Below are 26,691 nucleotides of genomic sequence, written 5' to 3' on the forward strand. Positions count from 1 at the left end.
AATGGGACTAGAAAGATGAGTAGGGAGCGTTGTGTGTGGAAGCATATGAAGCAGATTGAGAAAGGAGAATACTATCAGAGTGGGACCAGAATATACAGTCTTCAAGGCAACAATTAGATGTGTTCATTTTAGGGACCAAATAAAGTGAAGTATGGTTAGAACCTAACAGAGCTTGAGGAAGAATGATGTGAGAATATCCATGGAGAATAGAGGGGGTTAAGAGTTTCACAGGACAAATATTATAACAAGATAGTTTGTGTCTCAGGAGAGGAGGTAATTTTATAAATGAATTAACTGATTCTTCTGATAATATCCCTAAAAATCAAGCCACAACTATGAGGAATACAGGGTATGGCAATTAGTTATACAAGCCTGAGCAAAAGAAAATACAGAAAATATGAATGGTAAAGGCCATTCTCATGATAAGGAAAAGGGCCACAGATCACAGAGGAGACAGGATACAAACTCATAGCCTAACAATTTGTTCTAAGAAAATAAATAAATTTTCAGAAGGAGGTGACAAACTGCCAGCCTACCCACAGACTGAACAAGTGGCAGAAGGCCCGGACCCCAGCAGGCTGGGCTTTTTAATATCTTGGGTGGCTAGGGGTCCAGAGGAGGAGGGGCGGGGCAATAGGCAGAGGTAAGTTCCTTCAAGTGGGTTCTTCAAGTTTGGTCCACTGACTTCCAAACCTGAAGAAGGATGCAGGGGTGGGGTGGGGAACAACACATGGTGTGAGACTGAATTGGGATGCAGGGATAAGGGATAAACTCCAGATTTCAGGACTTCAAAGGATGTAGGGATAAAGGGTAAATTCAGATTTTACCTATCTTGGTCAATGAGCTAGAATGGCTGAGGCTTATGTCTTAGTTCCATCACTGATGTGGTATCAGATGGAAATGAGGAACATTCTATTGAACAATGGAGGAAATGCCATCTTTACTTTAATGTAAAAAAGAGGGATGGGCATTTGGCACAGTGCTATAATCACCACTTGAGACACTTGCATTTCACATCAGAGGGTCTGGTTTGAGAGCCAGGTCCTCTGTTACCAATCCAGCTTCCTTTAATGTGTGCTCTATGACAAAGCAGTTGATGGTCATGTATGTGGGAGACGTGGCTAGAGTATTTGGGGAGTGAATAGCAGATGGAAGATGAACCTTTGTCTATTTCTCACTGTTTGTCTCTCTGAAGAAACAAAAATTAAAAACATAAATAAAGTGACAAAGAATTTGGCTGAACTGTATTTATGTCCTAGTGTTTTGTAGAAGGTAGAACATGTGAACCATGAAATTGAGTATTTGGCAGAGGAAGCATCTATGCAAAATGTTAAAGTTGCGGCATGGCTTTTTTTGACTTCTTATAGTAAAATGCAAAAAGAAAAAAATTATATAAAGATGGAATGGTAAACAAAACCTTACAATTTGGAACATTCTTAGCCTATCCATATATTTTTTTTTGACAGGCAGAGTGCATAGTGAGAGGGAGAGAGACAGAGAGAAAGGTCTTCCTTTGCCATTGGTTCACCCTCCAATGGCCGCCGCAGCCGGCGCACCGCGCTGATCCGATGGCAGGAGCCAGGTGCTTCTCCTGGTCTCCCATGGGGTGCAGGGCCCAAGCACTTGGGCCATCCTCCACTGCACTCCCTGGCCACAGCAGAGAGCTGGCCTGGAAGAGGGGCAACCGGGACAGAATCCGGCGCCCTGACCGGGACTAGAATCCGGTGTGCCGGCGCCGCAAGGCGGAGGATTAGCCTAGTGAGCCGCGGCGCCGGCCGGCCTATCCATATTGAAAAGAGTTACAGCACTTGTTTGGGAGAGAACACAAGGGATATGGACTAACTATTATAAGCAGATTAGCCTTCTACAGAGAATCTTGGACCCATAGTTCTAGACAATGGAATAATGGATTCAAGGCAATTTAGAAACCATCAGGGCTGCCTTCCTATCACCAGTTCAGCAATCAATAGCCTCTCTGAGTACCAGGTCATGACAGAGAATCGTTGTTAGTGCAGTGCCCAGTTAATGCATGGGGCATGGACCCCAGATTGAACATGTGACTCAGTGTTAAAGCTGCAACAGGGTCAGGCAAACCCATGTGGGCAGGGTCACTCAGATCTTTGAAGGTTCAATCCTTATCATACAAAACTATGGAGGTTTTAGGGCCAGCACTGTGATGTAGTAGGTTAATCCTCTGGCTGCGACACTGACATCCCACAGGGGTGCTGATTCGAGACCCGGCTGTTCCACTTCCAATCCCACTTCCTACTAATGTGCCTGGGAAAGCAGTGGAAGATGACTCAAGTGTTTGGGCCCCTGTGGGAAACACAGAAGAAGCTCCTGGCTCCTGGATTCTACCTGGCTCAGCCCCAGCATTTGCAGCCATTTGGGAGTTAACTAATGGGTGGAAGATTGTGTGTGTGTGTGTGTGTGTGTGTGTCCCTTGATCTTTCTGCAACTCTGCCTTTCAAATAAATTATATATATATATATATATATATATATATATATATATCTTTAAAAATAAAAAAAAAAAAAACCTCTGGGATTATCATCCCATGTTACCTAGGAGGTCATGCCTCCCACTTAGTGTGGGCAGGGTCACTCAGATCTTTGAAGGTTCAATCCTTATCATACAAAACTATGGAGGTTTTAGGGCCAGCACTGTGATGTAGTAGGTTAATCCTCTGGCTGCAACACTGGCATCCCACAGGGGTGGGATGAACACACTTAGTGTGTTCATAAGTGGCATTTTTGCCACAGTGGGTCTGGAAGGTAGGACTACAACCCCAGTAAGCTGGAGAGAAAAGCATCAGGACAAAATAGTTATTCTTACTTCTTAAGGTTCAATGTTGTTTGCCCTGTTGGGTTTCAGCCTTGCTTGAGACCTATTATTCTTTCTTCTTTTATAGTTCTCCATTTTTGAATATCAGTCCTATGTGTGTCCCATTATAGTATTATGTAAGCATATAACATAATTGATTGCACAGGTTCACAGCTGGAGAACTATCTTCCCTCAAATATATTGGACCTTAGTCTCACCTTTATCTGATTTAGGTGATATTTAGATGGTGCTATCTTGATAAATGACTTTTGAGTTAATGTTGGAAGGAGTTAATACTTTTGGAGCCATTGATGTGGAATGAATATATTTTGCATGTGAGAAGAACATGAGTTGAGGTCATGATTGGAATGCTATGATCTGAATGCTTGTGTCCTCCTAAAATTTTTGTAGTGAAATGATATCAGGAGGTGGGGCCTTTAAGAAATGATGAGGTCATGAGGATGGAGCTCCTCTGAATGGAAATGATGCCTGTTTAAAAGAGACCCCAGGGAGATCTTTCATATCTTTTGCTATTTGAGAACAAAATGGAGAAGTATAACTATGAACCAGAAAGCAAACCCTGACCAAACATCAAATCTGTAGGCTCTTTAACTTGGATTCCCACCCTTCAGAACTTTGAGAAATTTCTGTTGTTTACAAACCGCTGAGTTTATGCAGCCTAAAGAAACTATGACTCCAACCCTGAACTATAAATAATTTGAGAAAATAAGTTGATTTATTCTGATATGGCTGTAGTATGGAGTTATTCTGAAGAAAGTTGAGTTTCCCTTTAAGTCAGGAGGTATGGAATATTGAAGATTGCTAACTGTGATGTCAGAGTTCTAGAAGGGTGGGAATATAGATAACCCCAGAAATAAGGAAGTTTCTGCCAGTGTGAAGATACACATGGAAGAGACTAGAGCTCTCCTGGAATTTAGGATTTGAAAGATGACAAAGAACAATGGATAGGTAAGAAATGGAAGAAGTAGTCCAAAACTAGGCTAAGACTCAAGAGGTTTGAGAATTGGCAAGAGTAATTTAACTGAGTCTAGGTAGTTCCTATTTGTTCTACTACAAACACAACAGTAATTGTTCAATGACCTTTCAAAATATATTAGTTCTGTAGCCATATTACTCTTTACTCTCATTCAGTCATACAGTGCCTACTGAACTAAGCATTTCTTCCATGGTTGTAAGAATGTGATATGTTAAACCTAGAAGAGAATTTGAACTTCAGAATCTTGTTAGAATAGAATTTATTGTTGTTACTAGCTTAGTTAACAAGTTAGGATAGTGTTTACTAATTTGATCAATTATCTTTTTCTTAAGGTTCATATAAACAAATAACTTTTTGGCAGTACTTGATAAGTCACAATCATTCCTGTGTGCTTCCAGAGAGAGAAATCTCATATTACTCCTCAAAATATCCTTATGTTTATACCAATGTTGGGGATTAATTACACTAAATTTTAGTTCCTCTATATGATAATCATTTTGTATGTAATGAATTATATTACTTTTTTATGTAATTATTGCCATTATTGGAAGTGGTGAGTGTTTCTTTTTTTGGCATATGGTTTCTTTTTTACCTTTAACTCTGACACATATAGAATTCCGTCCATAATATTTTATAAAGGAAGATTCTAGTTTTTTTTTTGTTTCAAAAAATTTATTAATACATTAGATTCTCAGAGTCATAGCAAATGCATGGTAATTACAACAGAATTTTCATCAATTCTAATATTAATGTGATATTAATATAAAGAACAGATGCAATGCAGTTCCTAGAAACAATTCTAAGGATATAATGCTTCCAATCCTCCCTCTCTCCCTTCCTGCCTCTGTCCCAGTTCTTTCTTTGCTTTTTTCTTTTCTTTTTTCCCTTCCTTCCTTCCTTATTTTTGAGATAACATTTTAATTTATATTATAGTCAAATGTTTAATACTCCACTAAATAAAGAGTTCAATAAGTAAAAAGCAAAATGACCATAGTTCAGTAGGAATATAGGCAAGGGCTATAAGCAGTAACCAACTGAAAAGATGTCCATTTCACATATATACAGTAAATTTTTAAAAAATTACACATCATTGAAAGTATAGTAGTATGTCATCCTTAACCACTGGTTTGACAAAGATATAAAAAAAAGTTTGACAAAACTATATTTGCAGCCATGATTCACACAGGAATTTCATTTTTTTAATTCTTTTTTATTTTTAAAGATTAGTTTGCACATATAAGGGAGAACATGAAATATTTGGTTTTCTGTGACCTGCTTGTTTCACTAAAAATTATGTCCTCGTGTTACATCCATGTTGATGCAAATGGTAGAATTTCATTCTTTTTTTTTTTTACAGCTGAACAGTATTCCATTTTGTGTGTATGTGCACGTGTGTGTGTGTATCACATTGACTTTATCCATTCATCTGATGGTGGACACCCTGGTTGATTCCGTATTTTGACTATTGTGAACAGTGATGCTATAATCATAGCAGTGCAGATATCTCTTTCCACAGTGGCTGCACTAATTTACATTCCCACAAGCAGCTTCTGAATTCCCCTCTCGCCACATCCTATCCAACATTTGCTACTTTCTGTCTTTTGGATAATAGCCATTCTGACATGGGTGATGTGATATCTTATTGTGGTTTTGATTGCATTTCCCTGATGGCTAGAGGTGTTGAGCATTTTTTCATGTTTTTGTTGGCTATTTGTATTTCTTATTTTGTGAATGGTCTGTTGAGGTCCTTTGCCCATTTCTGAACTGGATTGGATTTTGTTGTTGTTGAGTTTTTTGATTTGCTGATATATTCTGGACATTAATCCTTTGTTGGTTAGCTAGCTTGTAAATATTTTCTTCCATTCTTTTGGATGTCTTTTCACTCTATTGATCTTTCTTTTGCTTTACAGAAGTTTTTGAATTTGATATAATTCCACTTGTTTAGTTTGCTGCTGTTGCCTGTACTTAGGGGTCTTATTCAAGAAGTCATCACCCATACCAATGTCTTGGAATGCTTTCCCTATGTTTTCTTCCAGTAACTTCAAAGTCTCAGGTTTTACAATTGGATCTTTGATCCACTGTGACTTGATGTTTGTATATGGTGAGAAGTATGGATCTAATTTCATTCTTCTACAGCCATACATCCAGTTTTGCCAGCATCATTTATTGAAGATGTTATCATTTCTTCAATGTATTGTCTAGGCATTTTTGTAAAAAGTCAGCTGACTATAAGTATGTGGATTAATTTCTAGGTTATCTTTTCTGTTCCATTGATCTGTGTGCTGGAAAACAGTACCATGATTTTTTAATAACTCTAGCTTTATAGAGTACTCTCTAGTCAGGCATTATGATGCCTCAATCTTTTTTTTTTCTCGAATACAGTTTACATTTTTTTTCAAACTTTTATTTAATGAATATAAATTTCCAAAGTACGGCTTATGGATTACAATGGCTTCCCCCCCATAATGTCCCTCCCACCCGCAACCCTCCCCTTCCCCACTCCCTCTCCCCTCCATTCACATTAAGATTCATTTTTGATTCTCTTTATATACAGAAGATCAGTTTAGCATACATTAAGTAAAGATTTCAACAGTTTGCTGCCACACAGAAACATAAAGTAAATACTGTTTGAGTACTAGTTATAGCATTAGATCTCAATGTACAGCACACTAAGGACAAAGATCCCACATGAGGAGTAAGTGCACTCCTGTTGTTGACTTAACAATTTGACACTCTTGTTTATGGCCTCAGTAATCACCCTAGGCTCTTGTCATGAGTTGCCAAGGCTACGGAAGCCCCCTGAGTTCACTGACTCTGATAATTTTTAGACAAGGCCATGGTCAAAGTGGAAGTTCTCTCCTCCCTTCAGAGAAAGGTACCTCCTTCTTTGATGACCCATTCTTTCCACTGGGATCTCACTTGCAGAGATCTTTCATTTAGGTTTTTTTTTTTCCCCCAAAGTGTCTTGGCTTTCCATGCCTGAAATACTGTCATGGGCATTTCAGCCAGATCCGCATGCCTTAAGGGCTGATTCTGAGGCCAGAGTGCTGTTTAGGACATCTGCCATTCTATGGGTCTGCTGTGTATCTCACTTCCCATGTTGGGTCATTCTTTCCCTTTTTTATTCTATCAGCTAGTCTTTGCAGAAACTAGTCTTGTTTATGTGATCCCTTTGACTCTTAGTCCTATCATTATGATCAATTGTGAACAGAAACTGATCACTGGGACTAGTGAGATGGCATTGGTACATGCCACCTTGATGGGATTGAATTGGAATCCCCTGGTATGTTTCTAACTCTACCGTTTGAGGTAAGTCAGCTTGAGAATCTTTTTTTTTTAATTTGGTCAATATTTATTGAGCAAAAATATACAGCCATAATACTTTATTTTTTAACTTTTATTTAATAAATGTAAATTTTCAAAGTACAACTTTTGAATTATAGTGGCCTTTACCCCCCATAACTTCCCTTCCAACTGCAACCATCCCATCTCCCACTCCCTCTCCCATCCCATTCTTCATCATGATTCATTTTCAATTATCTTTATATGCCTTCATCTTGGTTTTGTTTTTCTTTTCTTTTTTTTCCCTTCAGGATACCTTTGGCTATTTTGGGTCTTTTGTAATTGCACAGGAATTTACGTGTTGTTTTTCTAATTCTGTAAGGACTGTGTGTGGTATTTTAATAGGGCTTATATTGAATCTGTAGATTGCTTTAAGTAATATAGACATTTTAAAGATATTAATTCTTCCAATCCATGAACAAGGATTACTTTCCATTTTAATTCCCTAGATGATTTCTTTTTTAAAAAAAGAGTTTATTTATTTATTTGAGTGGTAGATTTACAGACAGTAAGAGGGAGAGACAGAGAGAAACGTCTTCTGTGCACTGGTTCACTCCCCAGATGGCCGCAATGGCCAGAGCTGGGCTGATCTGAAGCCAGGAGCCAGGAGCTTCTTCCAGTCTCTCACATGGGTGCAGGGGCCCAAGGACTTGGGCCATCTTCTACTGCTTTCCCAAGCCATAGCAGAGAGCTGGATTGGAAGAGGAGCAGCTGGATCTAGAACCGGAGCCCATATGGGATGCCAGCACTGCAGGCAGAGGATTAACCACTGCGCCACAGTGCTGGCCCCTCCCTTGATGATTTCTTTTGACAATGTTTTATAATTTTTATTGTAGAGATATTCAATTCTTTAGTTGAGTTTAATCCTAAATATTTGATTTTTACGGCCATTGTGAATGGAATTTCTTTCCCAATTTCTATTTCACTGAGTTCATCATTATTGTATAAAAAAGCTAGTAGTTTTATATGTTTATTTTGTCACTTGCAATGTTACTGAATTCTTTATCAGTTGTAACATCTTTTTTGTAGAATGTTTACATGTCATCTGCAAGCATGGATATTTTGACTTCCTCTTTTCAAATTGTTATGATCTTTATTTATTTCTCCTCCCCAATTGCACTTTATAATACCTCCAGTGTTATATTTAATAAGAATGATGAAAGTAGACATCTTTTTCTTTTCCAGATCTGAGGAGAAATGATTATAGCTTTTTTCTTTTCAGTATGATATTGGCTATTTGTTTGTCATTCATAGACTTTATAATTTTGAGGTATGTTCCTTTTATACATAATTTATAGAGAGGTTTCTTGTTTTAGAATGAAAGAATGTTATCAAATGCTTTCTCTGCATTACCTTAATTCCTAAGCCGGAAAAACATGCAGCATTGAAAGAAAATTATAGACCAATATCCCTGATGAACATAGAAGCAACAATCCTCAATAAAATTCTGGCCAATAGAATGCAACAACACATCAGAAAGATCATCCACCCAGACCAAGTGGGATTTATCCCAGGTATCCAGGGATGGTTCAATGTTCACAAAACAATCAATGTGGTACACCACATTAACAGACTACAGAAGAAAAACCATATGAGTATCTCAACAGATGCAGAGAAAGCATTTGATATAATACAACACCATTTCATGATGAAAACTCTAAGCAAACTGGGTATGGAAGGAACATTCCTCAATACAATCAAAGCAATTTATGAAAAACCCACGGCCAACATCCTATTGAATGGGGAAAAGTTGGAAGCATTTCCACTGAGATCTGGTACCAGACAGGGATGCCCACTCTCACCACTGCTATTCAATATAGTTCTGGAAGTTTTAGCCAGAGCTATTAGGCAAGAAAAAGAAATTAAAGGGATACAAATTGGGAAGGAAGAACTCAAACTATCCCTCTTTGAAGATGATATTATTTAGGGATGATATTCTTTATTTAGGGGATCCAAAGAACTCTAGTAAGAGATTATTGGAACCCATAGAAGAGTTTGGCAAAGTAGCAGGATATAAAATCAATGCACAAAAATCAACAGCCTTTTTATATGCAGGCAATGCCACGGCTGAGGAAGAACTTCTAAGATCAATCCCATTCACAATAGCCACAAAAACAATCACATACCTTGGAATAAACTTAACCAAGGATGTTAAAGATCTCTACGATGAGAATTACAAAATCTTAAAGAAAGAAATAGAAGAGGATACCAAAAAATGGAAAAATCTTCCATGCTCGTGGATTGGAAGAATCAATATCATCAAGATGTCCATTCTCCCAAAAGCAATTTATACATTCAATGCGATACCAATCAAAATGCCAAAGATATACTTTTCTCTGCATCTATTGAGATGACCATATGGTTTTTGTTCTTTTTTCTGTTGATGTGATTTATGACATTTGTTGACTTGTGAATGTTGAACCATGCTTACATATATGAAATTAATTTCACTTGAATGTGATGTATGATCTTTTTGGTGTGGTTTAGGGGTAAGATTGCTCATATTTTCTTTTGTGAATTTTCACATTTATGTTTATCAAGAATGCAGGTCTCTAGTTTTCTTTTTGTGTTATTTCTTTGTTATTTTTATTATCAGATTGATGCTGGCCTCATAAAAATAGTTTGGCAGAGTTGCATATTTTCAATAGTTTGGAATAGTATTAGAGTTCCTGTTTAAATGTTTCATAGAATTCAATAGTAAAGGGGTCAGTGCTGTCGTGTAGTGAGTAAAGCCGCTGCCTGCATTGCTGGCATCCCATATGGGTGCCAGTTCGAGACCTAGCTGCTCCACTTCTGGTTCAACTCTCTGCTATGGGCCTGGGAAAGCAGAAGATGGCCCGAGTCCTTGGGCTCCTACACTCGTGTGGGAGACTGCAAGAAGCTCTTGGCTCCTGGCTTCGGATTGGCACAACTCCAGCTGTTGCGGCCATCTTGGGAGTGAGCCAGTGTATGGAAGACCTCTCTTTTTCTCTGCCTCTCCTTCTCTCTCTGTGTAACTGTGACTTTCAAGTAAAATAAATAAATTAAAAAATATAAAAAAAAAATTAAAAAATAGAATTCAATAGTAAAGCCACCAGGTCCTGGACATTTCCTTGATAGGAGACTTTTAAATACTGATTCAATCTCCTTGTTTGTTATGCATTTATATAGATTTTCTATATTTTCTTAATTTAATTCTGGTAGGTTATATGTATCTAGGAATTTATCCATTTATTCGAAGTTTTCCAGTTTTTAACAGATACTTTTTCATAGTAGTTTCTTATGATCTTTTGTATTTCAGTGGTGACAATTATAATGTCTCCTTTCCAACTCTCGTTTTATTTGCAGTTTTTTGCTTTTTAATTGTTAATCTGGCTAAAGGTTTGTCTATTTTGCTTCTCTTTTCAACAAGCACCTTTTGGTTTTGTTGATCTTTTGTATATTTTTAATTTCAATTTCATTTATTTCTTCTCTAATCTTTAATTATTTGAAAGTCAGAGTTACATCGAGAGAGGGAGACAGAGAGAGAGAGAGAGGAGAGATCTTCCATATGCTGGTTCACTCCCCAAATGGCTGCAATGACCCAGGCTGGGCCAGGCCGAAGCCAAGAGCCAAAAGCTTCTTCTGGTTCTCTCACATGGGTATGGGGGCCCAAGGACTTGGTCCATCCTCCACTGCTCTCCCAGGCACACTAGCAGGGGGATGGATTGGAAGTAGAGCAGCCAGGACTCAAACCGACACCCATATGGGATGCTGGCATTGCAGACAGCAGCTTAACTTGCTGTGCCACAGCACAGACCCCTGCTCTGACCCTTATTATTTCTCATATCTTGTTGATTTGGGGTTTGGTTTATTGTTGCTTTTCTAAGCCTTTGAGATGCTTTATTAGATCATTTATTTGAGACATTTCTGTTTTTCAAATGTAAACACTTAATGCTATAAACTTTCCTCTTAATACTGCTTTTGCTGTATCCCACACGTTTTGATATATTGTGTTTTCATTTTCATTTATTTCAAGAAAGTTGTTGATTTCCTTTTTAATTTATTCAATATCCCATTGGTCATTCAGTAGCATGTTGCTTATTTTCCGTGTATTTTTGAATATTGCTATTGTTCTTGTTATTTATTTCTAGTTTTATTCTTTATTATGTGGAAAGACACATGGTATATTTCAGTCTTTTTAAAATTCACTGAGAGCTGATCTGTGCCCCAATATATGGGCTATCCTAGAAAATGCCCCATGTATTTAAGAGAAGAATATGTGTTCTTTATCTGTTGGGTAAAATCCCACAAATGTCTTTTATGCCCACTCATTCAAAAGTATGTTTCAAGTCTGGTGTATCTTTATTTGTTTTCTGCCTGGATCATCTGTCCATTGATGAGAGTGGTCACCTATTATTAATGTATTAGAATGTGTCTCTCCCTTTAAGTCTAAAATAGTGTTTGTTCTATATATCTGGGTGGTCTTGTGTGGATGTGTATATATTTATGACTGTTATATCTTCTTGGTGAATTGATATTTTTATCAGCATATAGAGTGATTCTTTTTCTCTTTTTGAAATTTTGTATTTGAAATTTGTTTATCTGATATGCACAGAGATACTCCTGCTTGCTTTTGGTTTTAATTTGCCTGGTAAGTCTTTTTCTAGCACTTCATTTTCAGTCTATGTGTATCTTTTACTTCTGAAGTGTGTTTTACATAGGCAGAAAATAGTGGGATCTTGGACTTTTATCCATTCGACCAACCTAAGTCTTTTGCCTGGGAAATTCAATCAATTTATATTCAGGGTTAGTATTTTCAGGTAATAACTAAAACCTGTCATTTTGTTGATTGCTTCCTGGTTATACTTGCTGTGTTAGGGAATTTGGTAGTGTCATGTGTTGTCATGATGGTTACTTCTAATGCAGGAATGCCTTCAGAATATCTTGTAAGATTGGTCTGATTGTGGTGAATGTACTAAGTTGTTGGCCTCTTTTGGAAATACCTTATTTCTCTTTCACTGCTAAATGATAGTTTCACTGGATATAAATTCTTTTAAGACCTTGAATACATAATTCCACTCCCTTCTGGCTTGTACAATTTCCACTGAAAATTCTGCTGTTAGTCTAATTAGTTTTCCTTTATATGTAACTTGTTGCTTTTCTCTTACTATCTTTAGGATTGCTCCTTGTCCTAAACTTTTGATAATTTGATTAAAATATGCCTTGGAGGCCAGCGCCGCGGCTCACTAGGCTAATCCTCCGCCTAGCGGCGCCAGCACACCACATTCTAGTCCCGGTCGGGGCGCTGGATTCTATCCCGGTTGCCCCTCTTCCAGGCCAGCTCTCTGCTGTGGCCAGGGAGTGCAGTGGAGGATGGCCCAAGTGCTTGGGCCCTGCACCCCATGGGAGACCAGGAAAAGCACCTGGCTCCTGGCTCCTGCCATCGGATCAGCACGGTGCGCCGGCCGCAGCGCGCCGGCCGTGGCGGCCATTGGAGGGTGAACCAATGGCAAAGGAAGACCTTTCTCTCTGTCTCTCTCTCTCACTGTCCACTCTGCCTGTCAAAAAAAAAAAATGCCTTGGAGAAGGTCTTTTTTTGTTTGAATTTGCTTGGGGTCTTTTAAACTTCCTGTGTCAGCATACCCAGGTTTCTTTGAATACCTGGGACATTTTTAACTACTAAATCACTTATTGTATTCTCAATGCCTTTTTCTTTTTTTTTCTCTTTCAGGAATCCCCATAATATGAATATTTTGGCATTTAATGGTATCTCATTTTCCTGTAGACTTTCTCCACTGTTTTGAAGTATCTTCTCTTTCTTTTTTTTATTTTTTTAAACTTTAATTTAATAAATATAAATTTCCAAAGTACAACTTTTGGATTATACTGGCTTTTCCCCCCATGAACACCCTCCCACCCGCAACAATCCCATCTCCCACTCCCTCTCCCATCCCATTCTCCATCATGATCCATTTTCAATAATCTTTATATACAGAAGATCAATTTAGTATATACTAAGTAAAGATTTCAACAGTTTACACCCACACAGAAATACAAAGTATAGAGTACAGTTTGAGTAACAGTTATATCATTAATTCACAGAGTACAACACTTAAGTGTCCTTAAGGACAGAGATCCTACATGGGGAATAAGTGCACAGTGACTCCTGTTGTTCATTTAACAAATTGACACTCTTGTTTATGGTGTCAGTAATCACCCTAGGCTCTTGTCATGAGTTGCCAAGGCTATGGAAGCCTCTAGAGTTCACCAACTCCGATCTTATTTAGACAAGGCCATAGTCAAAGTGGAAGTTCTCTCCTCACTTCAGAGAAAGGTACCTCCTTCTTTGATGACCCATTCTTTCCACTGGGATCTCCTCACAGAGATCTTTCATTTAGGTCCTTTTTTTGCCAGAGTGTCTTGGCTTTCCATGACTAAAATACTCTCATGGGCTCTTCAGCCAGATCCAAATGCCTTAAGGGCTGGTTCTGAGGCCAGAGTGCTGTTAGGACATCTGCCATTCTATGAGTCTACTGTGTATCCCACTTCCCATGTTGGATCATTCTCTCCCTTTTTTATTCTATCAGTTAGTATTAGCAGACACTAGTCTTGTATATGGGATCCCTTTGACTCTTAGACCTATCATTATGATCAACTGTGAACTGAAATTGATCACTTGGACTAGTGAGATGGCATTGGTACATGCCACCTTGATGGGATTGAATTGGAATCCCCTGGCACATTTCTAACTCTACCATTTGGGACAAGTCAGCTTGAGCATGTCCCAAATTGTACATCTCCTCCCTCTCCTATTTCCACTATATATTTAACAGAGATCACTTTTTAGTTAAATTTAAACACCTAAGCATAATTGTGTGTTAATCACAGAGTTCAACCAATAGTACTAGAACAAAACACAGAGAAAATAATGAAAGGGATAAAGTATTAAGTTGTACATCACAGTCAGGACAAGAGCTGATCAAGTCACCGTTTCTCATAGTGTCCCTTTCACTTCAGCAGGTTTCCTTTTTGGTGCACACTTAGTTGTCATCAATCACGGAGAACATATGATATCTGTCAATTTGGGACTGGCTTAATTCACTCAGCATAATGTTTTCCAGATTCCTCCATCTTGTTGCAAATGACCGGATTTCGTTGTTTTTGACTGCTGTATAGTATTCTATAGAGTACATGTCCCATAATTTCTTTATCCAGTCTACTGTTGATGGGCAGTTGGGTTGGTTCCAGGTCTTAGCTATTGTGAATTGAGCTGCAATAAACATTAAGGTGCAGACAGCTTGTTTGTTTGCCAATATCATTTCCTTTGGGTAAATTCCAAGGAGTGCTATGGCTGGGTTGAATGGTAGGGTTAAATTCAGGTTTCTGAGGAATCTCCAGACTGACTTCCATAGTGGTTTACCACATTGCAATCCCACCAACAGTGGGTTAGTGTCCCTTTTTCCCCACATCCTCTCCAGCATCTGTTGTTGGTAGATTTCTGAATGTGAGCCATTCTAACTGGGGTGAGGTGAAACCTCGTTGTGGTTTTGATTTGCATTTCCCCAATTGCTAGTGATCTTGAACATTTTTTCATGTGTCTGTTGTCCATTTGGATTTCCTCTTTTGAAAAATGTCTATTGAGGTCCTTGGCCCATCTCTTAAGTGGGTTGTTTGTTTTGATATTGTGGAGTTTCTTGATTTCTTTGTAGATTCTGGTTATCAACCCTTTATCTGTTGCATGGTTTGCAAATATTTTTCCCATTCTGTTGGTTGCCTCTTCACTTTCCTGACTGTTTCTTTTGCAGTACAGAAACTTCTCAATTTGATGCAATCCGAAATGTTAATTTTGGCTTTGACTGTGTGTACTTCTGGGTTATTTTCCAAGAAGTCTTTGCCAGTACCTATATCTTGCAGAGTTTCTCCAATGTTCTCTAATAATTTGATGGTGTCAGGTCATAGATTTAAGTCTTTAATCCATGTTGAGTGAATTTTTGTTTAAGGTGAAAGGTAGGGGTCTTGTTTCATGGTTCTGCACATGGAAATCCAATTTTCCCAGCACCATTTATTGAATAGACTGTCCTTACTCCAGGGATTGGTTTTTGATTCTGATCAAATATAAGTTGGCTGTAGATGTTTGGATTGATTTCTGGTGTTTCTATTCTGTTCCATTGGTCTATCCATCTGTTTCTGTACCAGTTCCATGCTGTTTCGATTATAACTGCCCTGTAGTTTGTCCTGAAATCTGGTATTGTGATGCCTCCAGCTTTGTTTTTGTTGTACAAGATTGCTTTAGCTATTCAAGGTCTCCTGTGTCTCCATATGAATTTCAGCATCATTTTTTCCAGGTCTGAGAAGAATGTCTTCGGTATTTTGATTGGTATTGCATTGAATGTATAAATTGCTTTTGGGAGAATGGACATTTTGATGATATTGATTCTTCTAATCCACGAGCATGGAAGATTTTTCCATTTTTTGGTATCCTCTTCTATTTCTTTCTCCATGTAGGTCCACCATGTCCCACTAGTTCTGGAAGAGTTTCCTCTGCAGTTTTTTACCTAACTCTTCCCTGAGACTTCACTACCTCCACTTTTATTAAACTGTCTTTTCCCAGACTATCAATGAGCTCCCTCCCTATTCTGCCGTCTTGGAGCTCCGTATTTTCTCTTTCTTTTGTCTGATTTGTTTATTTCAAATGTCTTTAAGCTCTCTCTACATTCTCTTGTATCACATTGAGTTTCTTTACAATCATTATTTTGAATTCTTTATCTCACATTTAATACATTTCCTTCATTTTAGGATCCAAATCTAAAGAACTATTGTGTTCTTTTGGAGGTGTCATGCTACTGTGCTTCTTCATGTTTCCTGTGTTTGTATATTGATAATGCATGTGCACATAGTGCACATGGTGTAGTAGTCACTTCTTTATGGAGTAGAATTTACTGGAAAAGTGTGCATGGTTTAAATGGAATGCAAGGCACCACTTTGCTTGTTGCATTGTCTTTGGTTCTAGCTGAACTCAGAAGTATTACTTTGAGTAATTACTTCTGAGTGATTACTTTTACTGTAATCCCTGTCAGCTGTGTCTGTAAGTGACACAGTCATATACGCTGCTGCACTTCATAGGGGTAGAGGCGTGACTTTGAGGTGAATGTGGGCTTCCTGGGATGTATATGTTCATTTCCCAGAGAGTTTGATATCAGTTACACTGGGGACTGTGATAGCCAATGCCTTTTTCTTGATGCTAGGGGGGAGGAGATGATTGTTCCCTTGTCCTACTGGAAATCCTAAATGATTCTGGGTCTGTGGCATCAAGCACTAGGGCTCTAGGACTGTGTGTTTTGGACAGGGCCTTCCTCAGTTCCTGTCAGGAGAAGGCAAAATGTGCTGGGGTTTATAATATCAACAGTCCTAGTCCCAGGACTGGTAGATGTGAACTGAACCCTGCTCAAGTCCTACAGCGTGACTACAAGTTATTTAGGTGATTTTTCACTGGCTGGTATGGGTAAACAGAGTTGGAATGTAGGCAAGTTCTTCCTTAGGTCCCACTGGGTAGATTCCAGTGGGTATGAGTCGTACTAATTCTTACAGTCCTGGTGTTGCTGGGTACAGATCTCCTATGGTGGGAACCAGTTTTGGGGGTATTGGTAGCCTTGTCTGATGAAGATTGATACAGATAGGGCACTCCAGACAAAATGTGTGGGTGTAAGTTACCCCAACAATTATCTTATCAACATCAAGATTCCTGGTTCTGCATGGCTTGGATGAACTTGCTCATAATTTTCACAAAGCATGCAAGGGTGGTGCTGGAATTTGTGCCTAGGGCTCCCCGTGTCATGAGCTAGGAAGTATGAATGGAACTTCCTTAGGTAGCAGTCTAGATTTTTTTATAGGCTGCTGCTGGTACTAGCTCCAAGAAGTGAAGTGAAGGGAACTCCTCTGAATCACATAGAATGACCACGACTCTGGGACCAATGCCTCAAAACTCCCACATATGTGTGATGCAGTGGATCTACCCTCTAACATGCAAGTTGCTCTGACTCTGGCTTTGGTCACTTCTGGTAGCAGCAGAACAGAGATCAGCTGTGTGAGTCTGTACAGCCAACTGAATCAACGCTCTGCAAAATGTCAGAGGGGCAGGAGGCAGTGTGGCTTTCCTTCTTGGAGCCAAGCAATTACTCAGGCCCAGCCAGCTCTCCAGGCTGGAGTTAAAGGCAGTGCAGTACTGTGGAATACTGCCTCAGATGAAGCTGCCAGTTAGGGAGAGCGTGGCAACTTTTTCCTACCTTGACTTAGATGGTGTCTTCCAGCAGGCAGCGCACTGCAGACTTGGCCAACTGTAAAAGCATTCTGTTCTCTTTCCTTTCTGTCCTACAGTTTCTGTTCTGTAACTTATCCACTGAAAATTTCTGTCAGCAAGTCCCCTGGAAACATGGTCCTTCTTTTGTTTTTCTCATATCTTTTTATGGCTGACTTCGTGTGCCTTCTGATTATTCAGTCGTCTTGCACCTCTAGTTCAATATTCTTCCTACAATGTTGGCATCTTGTCTTAAGTAGTGTTAATGTGATTATCTACCATTTCTGCATTGATTACAGATTATATTCGTTATCATCTGTTAAATTACTTGTCTGTTTACCTCCTGTATTCATTCATTTTCTATCTCTTCTTATACTAGTCTTTCGCTTTGTTTATTTTCTAGCTTTATGTTGTAACATCAGTGAGAGTGGCTCCCTGTTGTTATCCTCCTTTGTGAAAGTCTTTTAGTTCTCATTAAAGTTGAATTTTAGAATAGTTTTGACAGACTTAAAGAAAAATATCTGTGTGAAGTGTTTTATTGAAATTGTATTATATGTGTTTGTTAATTTGGAAATGTTTGACATCCTTACAATATTTAGTTTCCTTCTAAGAGGTCATGAAATTTCTTTTCCTGTTTTCAAGTCTTTTATGTCTATCAATATCATTTTTTAGTCTTTTATGGTATGTTCCTCCTTCTAATCTCTTGCCAATACATTTATTTTGTTGGCATTATTTATACTCAGAATAGGACTATCATAGACATCTTTTATTCATTCCAAAAGATTCAAGAAAAGATAAAAATACTTAAGGATAGATTATTTCTTTCTGTGTTTAGTAGAGATCTCTAGGAAAAAATCAAACCATTTGTACACATATGTAGAAGACAATATTGCTGAATATAGTTTAATAATTCATTGCTTTCCTAAAGGATTTTATTTTCTGTATGTGTCAGTGATTTTTCATTTTTTAAATACAATCATATTGTGAAGTTAATAGAAGCATGAGAGAATTCTTAAAGAGGAATACAGCTTATCTCTGATAGTCACATGCTTAATGTAACTCCTTGATGTGGCAGTAATATATTCTTGCCAGGAGAAATGCCAAAATACTATTATTCATTCTTTTGACAAACATTTAAAGGGTGCCTTCTGCTATGTACCTGCTAATTCTACAGTGAGGTACTGGGGACAAAATGATGGGCCATACAAATTTGAATAGACTGTAGATGCCATTGGTGTTAAAGTTATATAGTCCAGTTGAGGAGACAAACACATATGTAATTATGGTGCGCTATATGATTTTTTTCTTAACAGGCTATGCAAAATGCTCTGTGATTATAATGAAGGGAAGTATTAGTTCTGAATAGGATAAAGCTTGTATATGAAGTGACTAAGATATGAAGTTCTAAGATTAAGTAGATATGTATTAGGAGTAAAAACATCACAAATAATATTGAAAACATAATATTGATATATTCATTTGCTCAATAAATACTCACTGAGAGCTACTATGTATACCAGGTACTTTTTTAGCTACTGGAGACATGAAAGTGCAAAAAAACAAAACAAAACAAAACAAAGAAAAGCACTGATAAAATCCAAACTCTCATTGAGTTCATTGATGGCTGTGGCTCATATTAAACAAATAATTATATATAATAACATTCCAAATAGTAGATATGTTCTGAAGAAAAATAAAACATGATAATGGAAAGACAGTTCTTGAGTGGGTGTGCATGTGGTGCATTATTTTAGACAGAATGGGAATAGAGGGCTGTCTAAATAAGGAACAATGCAGACAAAGATCAGAAGCAAGAGTATCAGTGGGGTGAAACAATAACAAATAAAAGGCTGATGCAGGAACAAACTTGGGGGCTTATTCAGAATACATGAAACAGATTAAAGTAACTTTTAGATACATGGCAAAGGCGTCAAACTAAATTGAGGACTGGATAATAAGGGCATTGTATAGCTCAACAAAGAGTTTTATTTTATTCTTTAATTAGTGGGAAGAAAAGTTGATTGAGATCATTGTTGGCAATATGAAAGATGGTTTAGACCAGGAAAAAGCTATAGATAAGAAATCCAACTATTAGAAGAATGCATACCATAGGCTAACATGGTCTCAGACCAATTTAGGACAATGATCAAGGGATAAGGGTTAAGGACTTGAGCTGTTATCCAGAAAAACCTTAGAAGAATGCAGACTTCATGAGAGCAAGGATATTTATTTGTTTCTATTTTGTTCATAGCAATGTAGCCAAACAGTGAGAACATTGTCCATCACAAGATAGCTGCTCAATATCTCACTACTGGATTATTGTAAACCTTGATGGCTGACTAAAGGTTTTCAAGGGAAATTAATGTGAAGTATGTTTGAGGGAATAGTAAGGATGACAGAGTTTTCCTATTTGTATGACTGTTAAGGGAAGGACGAGTGAGAACAGACTGGGAATATGAAGGGGGGTAGGGAGGGAGAATTGTGCCTTATTATTTTGGGAGTTAAACTGATTGGAACTGATATCCAGTAATCTGCATACATTTTGTGACTAAATGTATGCTTCAAACACAGCTAGCTTCAAGATTTCTTTCAGCATAGGTAATGTTACACTTAAGCATCTGGATAAAGCTGTGATTTTCTGAGGTATATCTGGTGGAGTAGTGCAAAGGAACAGACCAGTAGACTTAAATGGCAAGCTAAGGAGATCAAAATCACTTCCATTTTTTGAGTGATTAGGTTATTGAGAAAGAGATATAGAACTTCCTTAAACTTTTATCTATTATTAATTCAAGAAATGCATAGCTATTGAAGGAGAGCCCCTGTAGATAGGCCAGGCTCCAACCTCAGGGACTCAAGAATTCACTTACACATCAGAGTGAATGTAAGGAAGACTGTTTTTTGATGCTAAGCATGGAATGTGGGAACCTTCTACTCCAGTTTCCAAAAGCTTGGGGCTCCTATTGATCTCCCAACAAAGTACCTTTATTTAATGTTGGATTGATTAGAAAGAGATGATCTCAGAGAATAGTTTAGCATTTTCCATTCTGGGTTAACAATTCCTCTAGAAGAGAAACAAAATGTAAACCGAAAGTAATTAGATCTTTATAACCAACTTTACCTAAGTCTGTCTCAATCAGCTATTTCTCTCCTTTGAGACAAAATCTTTTAGGGTTGCAGTTTTATAGTCAATAGTAATAAAGATAATTCTTGCTAAGGAGGGTCATTATTTTCTAAACTTACTTTAAACTTTGATCTTTACAGATATAAATGTGTGGATTCCCTTGGAGGCAGAGTAGTAGGGGAATTGGTATACCAGGAAGGACAGTTCATATTTAAGGCAGCAAACATCACACAACCAAGTCAACATTATGTCACTGGAATACCCATGAGACTTAACAGTCCAATTATCCAGACAATTTACTCTAACCAGAGCAGTAGGAATGCAATACCTCCTCAAATTCCTATGCAAATCCAAGGACTCCAAGGATTTCTCAAAATCCCCTCTAACAAGGTGCCTCCTAGTGTATGCAGCTTGAACTATCAATTGTCAAATGTGAGAAAAGACAATCGCCAAGATCTTTTTGACGATAGCAAACAAACTGTCTCAAGCTGTAATGCATCACAGCTCGCTTGCCTAAAATCAGAAGATGAAGTGATGACGAATACGCCAATCGACTCCCATCCGATGACTGAAGAAATAGTATCACAGCCAAAAGAAGAGACTTGTAACAGATGGAAAAAATTTATAAGACCACATATACAGAGAAGAGTGCCGATTCGGAGAGCACCTCAAGCCGTTCCAGATCCAGTGCCTCAAAGGAAAAGGACAACCCCTATTAACCCTGCATATACAGTTCGAAAGTCACGTGTTTCCCATAGTGTGCACGCACGTCCATTTAGAGACAGGGTAATTCACTTACTGGCATTGAGAGACTACAAAAAATCTGAACTGCTCATCCGTCTCCAGAAAGACAGCACCCAAATAAATGACCGGGACTCTCTTGAAAAAATTCTACAAGAGGTAGCCCATTTGAATACCTCAAATCTTTCATATACCTTAAATGATGATGTTTTTAAAGAGATCCAAAAAGATTGGCCTGGTTACAATGACATAGACAGGCAGTCATTGGAGTTGGTGCTTTCCCTAAAAGAAGATCCATCGAAGAATGCTATTGGCAGTTCTAACTCGGAATCTTCTACACTTTCTACTACAGATGATGCATCATTTTCTGACAAACAGCTTTGCAATTCAGTTAGTGTTAGTACGTTAGTGAAAAAGAAAGTTAGAATATCTCACCTAACGACTATGGCACGCTCTACATCAAATACCCATTTGAATAAAACCAGTGGAAACTCTTCTATGAGCCTCCTGCCACTCGCTGCAGCTACTGACAATCCTGTCTCTCCACCATTGCCTGCAGCCCACTTTAACATTTCCAATACCACTCAGCTTGTTAATTCGGACGATGATTCTTGTAGCAGTGAAGGACAACCTGAGACTCAAGATCCGTATGTTGACAGTCTCTGTGAAAACAGCAGCACCTTTGAGAGCCAGCCGAAGGAGCATACTTCCTCTGAAATGGTATCTTCTGTTTCAACTCAAACACAGTATCCAAACTTCGTGGAGAAAAAGCATTCGAAATTGTATAAGTCCAAACATAAATCTGCAAAACACAAAGCAAAGAGACCAAAGCGTCATACTGACACGACACAAAAGCACCGGACTGATTCTACAAGACCAGGCGAAGAGGCAAGTCTGAACTCCAGCCTTAGAGTTGAAGACGATGGTACTGCCTCTGAGAAGACTTTTGAAACATCGGAGATTCCAGATTATCTGACAAAGTATTTCACTATAGCTTCCTATGAGCAACGTTATTATTATGAGCAGGAATTTAGAGCTGAATATGGGGAATATCAGGCTTTGCATTCCAAGATTCTGACTTTATCTAGAATATTTCTTGACCTAGATTCGAAAAGAAAGTGCTTTCCTCCAGACTCAAAAGAATATCAGGATACTAATAAGGAAATTGCACGAGAATATAGAAAATTGAGACAGAGGAACCCCTGCTATCAGGCAGAAAAGCAAAGGTGCCTCTATCTGTATAACAAGCTAGTTCACATTAAGAAGTTAGTAAATGATTTTGACCAGCAGCAAATAAATCGAGAGCACTAGAATGGTGCTTGAACTAGCACTTGGACTGAAGCTTATTTATTTAAAATTCCGAGTAACTTTCTCTAAGATTCAAAAGGGTTGGAACTTGTTAGTTGAAATTTTCAACATTCTTTTAATGTTAATTTTTCTCCCACTTTCAACTTTTACTTTTTATTATGTGATTTTCATTTCATTTTATCTTGCTTTTCTGCACTGTCAAATCTGTTTTAACTGGTCCATTAACCCCCAGTACTTGCTTTCACTCCCATTTAAAACTATTGAGGAAACAGTTTCTATGAATCAAAACTGTGCATATATGAAAAATTAAAACCTATAATGAGTAAGAGGAAAGGTTTATGTATAAATATAACCTCTTTTTAGTCATTCTAATTGCAAATATCCTTATAATATGACATTTAGAATTTTTCACAAAATACTGTATTTGAAAGTGTTGCTTGTTTATGTTGGGATTACACAAGGTATGTCATCACATATGTAACAATTACAAAGTAACGTTGACTCACTTGTGTTGTCTTTTCATAATACTGCCCTTTTTTTCTTTTTTCATTTTTGAGAAAACACATTTTTACTTTACATTATAGTCAATGGCTTAATGTTTCAATGAATAAAGAGTTCAACAAAGAGAAAGTAAAAATACCATAGTTCAGCAGAATATAGACCAAAGAATAATCAAAGGAAAAGATGTCAATTTTACTCATATAAAATAAATTTTAAAGTAGTCACAGATCATAAACTATTACAGTATATAATTTGTAACAATTTGTTTGACAACGATTTAAAACAAGCATTGAGGGCACTGTGGCATAGAAGGTTAAGCCTCCATTTATAATGCTGCCACACCCTATGGGTGCTAGTTTGAGTCCTGGCTCTGCTCCATTTCTGATCCAGCTCCCTGATAATGACTTTTGAAAGCAGTGGAAGATAGACCAAGTATGTGGGGCCCTACAACCATATGGGAGACACAGAAGAAGCTCCTGGTTCCTGGCTTCACCCTGGCCCAGCCCCTGCCATTGTGGCCATTTGGGGAGTGAACCAGCAGAAGGAAGATTCTCTCTCTCTCTCTCTTTCTCTCTCTCTCTCTCTTTCTCTTTCTCTCCCCCCTTCTGTTTCTGTATTTCTGCCTTTCAAATAAATAAACTGTAAAAAAATACTAAAAATAAAACAAAGCTTGAGTAGCCAGCATTGTGACGTGGCAGGTAAAGCTGGTAAAGCTGCCACCTGAGACACTGGCATCCCATATGAGTACTGGTTTGTGTCCTGGCTGCTTCCCTTCTGATCTAGCTCTGTGATAATGGCCTGGGAAAGCAGTGGAAGATGGCCCAGGTGCTTGGGCCCCTACCACCCATGTGGGAGACCCAGATGAAGCTCCTGGCTCCTGGCTTTGGCTTGACCCAGCCCTGGTTGTTGCAGTCATCTGGGTAGTGAACCAGCAGATCAAGATTTTCTCTGTGTCTCTGCATCTCTCTATAACTCTGCCGTTCATACAAATAAGTACAACTTTAAAAAATACAACAGGTTTGACAAAACACTATATTTGCAGTGAAACTGACACACAAGATGTTTCTGTTTTTTGTTTTTGATTTAGAAAAACAAAATGTAAAGCATTAGACTTAAAAATCTGCATTTTTGAATGTTTTCTATTGTGTTGTCTTAATAAATATTTATCTCCACTATCTGAAAGAAAATCAGTAAATGGCTAAGAATATAAGTAACAATTAGGAAATGTAATAAGAAAATGTAAACATAGGAATTCACCAACCAGCTTTGAAACTGGGACATTTCCAATATCATTGAAATGGCCTTTGAGCTTTTCCCATCTACCTATGCCCTTGCTTCTTCTAGAGTGCAAAATGCTTCCCAGATTTATTTTTAATCTTTCTCTTACTTCTTGATTTTAACAGTTATGTGAGGGCCACTTCAAAATGTTCATGGAAAATATGAACTATGAAAAACTTTGCATGGGTTTAAGCCAAACTTGTACTGTTATAGTTTATTTATGCTGAAGTGTATAGCTATAGCTCATTCATTTTCTGATTTTAATGTGATCTAAGATAATTTAGTTACCCATTCTTTAGTTTTTAGAATTTGAGTTGCTTTAAGTTTTTGCTATTACAATGTTGATATATATTTTTGTACTTTTTTACCCATTTCCTGTGCTCTAATTTTTATATATTTAAATTTTCTCTCTTTCAAACCCCACAAAACATTTTTATTATATTTGTATGGCCAATTTTTATCTAGCCTCATTGTCTTTTTTTTTTTTTTTTGACAGGCAGAGCTAGTCAGTGAGAAAGTGAGAGACAGAGAGAAAGGTCTTCCTTTTTCCATTGATTCATCCCCCAAATGGCTGCTACTGCTGGCGCGCTGTGCTGATCTGAAGCCAGGAGCCAGGTGCTTCCTCCTGGTCTCCCATGCAGGCTCAGGGCCCAAGCACTTGGGCCATCCTCCACTGCCTTCCCAGGCCACAGCAGAGAGCTGGACTGGAAGAGGAGCAACCTGTACAGAATCCGGCGCCCTGACCGGGACTAGAACCCGGTGTGCCAGCGCCGCAGGCGGAAGATTAGCCAAGTGAGCCTCAGAGCCAGCCCCTCATTGCCTTTTAGGCCTTCCTTTGTTTTCTCATTTCACACTGAAATAATTTTCCTTCTTAAAAAGCTCCCTATATTTTCTTATATCTTTCTGCTGGTAATGAATTTCTTAGCTTTTTTTGTGCATACAATTTTAATTGACTTTTGAAGGGCATGTTAAATAGATTTAGAATTCTATGTTGATAGTTATTTTCTTCTGGTGTTATATAAAATATAATTACACTTTGTTTTGGGTTCTTTATTTTAGTTGAACAATTACCCATAGATATCATTGTTCTTCCTTTGATAATAACATGCTTTGTTTCTCTAGCTGTAGTAGGATTTTGTTCTTGTCTTTTGTTTTCTGGAAAGTTATTAATATGTATCTAGTGCAATTTTTGTTCTTTACTCTGCTTGGGGTTGAGAGTGATTTATTTTTTTAAAATTATTTTATGAGAAAGAAAGTGAGAGAAAGAAATATACAGGTAGTGAGTTTGAAAGACAGACGGAGATTTTGAGTCTTGCTGCTTTACTCTTCACTTCCCAAATGCCTGCAATGGCTAGGGCTGGACAACTGGCCAAAGCCGGGAACCAGGAACTCAATCCTAGCCTAGAATACAATCCTAATCTCTTAGGTGAGTGGTAGGCACTCTACTATTTGTGCCATCACGTGCTCACTCTCAGTGTTCATCAGCAGGAAGCAGGAATTGGACACTCTAAAATATGACATGGGAGTCCCAAGTGGTGTTGTGACAACGATACCAAATGCCTACTCTCAAAATGATTTCTGATACTCCATTAGACTCGGAAAAATCTCTACTCATATTCTACATACTTTATCATTTAATTTCCTGATGATTCTTAAGATCATCTCAATTTTCTATCCTTCTTTCTCCCCATATTTCAATCTATATATTTTCTACTGACCTATATTCTAATTTTCCCATTATTTTTCTTGGTAGTAGGCTGCAAATTTGATCAGAAAAATGTTTCTTTAAATTAGTTTTCAATAAACATATGTGCTTTGTGTCTACAATTCTGAGAACATCACGATACTCCCTTCCACCCTCCCTTTCCTTCCCACTCTCCTTCCTTGTCCCTTTCTTCTCTTCTTTTAGTTTTTGAGAGAACATATTTTAAATGTACATTACAGAGAAAAAGGCTTAATACTTTACCAAATAAGAAGTTTAACAAGTAAAAAGAAAAAAGACCCTAGTTTATTGGGAATGCAGATAATGGCTATAAACAATAATTGAATGGAAAAATGGCCATTGCACCCATATACAGTAAGTTTTAAAGTAATCACAGATCATCAAAACTATACTAAGTATAACATTCTTAACCATTGGTCTCACAAAGGTATAAAAGAAAATTTTACAGAATTATATTTGCAACAAACTGATACACAGAAACATTTTTTTTAAAACTTCAGCTCCCACATATAAGGGAGAACATGTGGTATTTGTCTTTCTGGGTCCAGCATGTTTCACTCAACATGATGTCCTCCAGTTGCGTCCATTTTGCTGCAAATGAT

At 37.9% G+C, this 26,691-nt stretch overlaps 1 protein-coding gene across 1 annotated transcript; it reads left to right on the top strand.

The window, feature by feature from the left end:
• The first annotated feature begins 3,674 nt into the window (after positions 1 to 3,674).
• LOC100352616 (RNA polymerase II elongation factor ELL2) lies at positions 3,675 to 22,621 on the top strand. Its single transcript, XM_002720532.4, has 2 exons — positions 3,675 to 3,792; positions 20,679 to 22,621. The coding sequence occupies exons 1-2, from the start codon at positions 3,785 to 3,787 to the stop codon at positions 22,588 to 22,590; spliced, it is 1,920 nt and encodes a 639-aa protein (XP_002720578.3). The 5' UTR covers positions 3,675 to 3,784; the 3' UTR covers positions 22,591 to 22,621.
• The last annotated feature ends 4,070 nt before the right edge of the window (positions 22,622 to 26,691 follow it).

Source organism: Oryctolagus cuniculus, chromosome X, assembly GCF_964237555.1.
Source record: "Oryctolagus cuniculus chromosome X, mOryCun1.1, whole genome shotgun sequence".
In the NCBI taxonomy this organism is placed as follows: Eukaryota; Metazoa; Chordata; class Mammalia; order Lagomorpha; family Leporidae; genus Oryctolagus; species Oryctolagus cuniculus.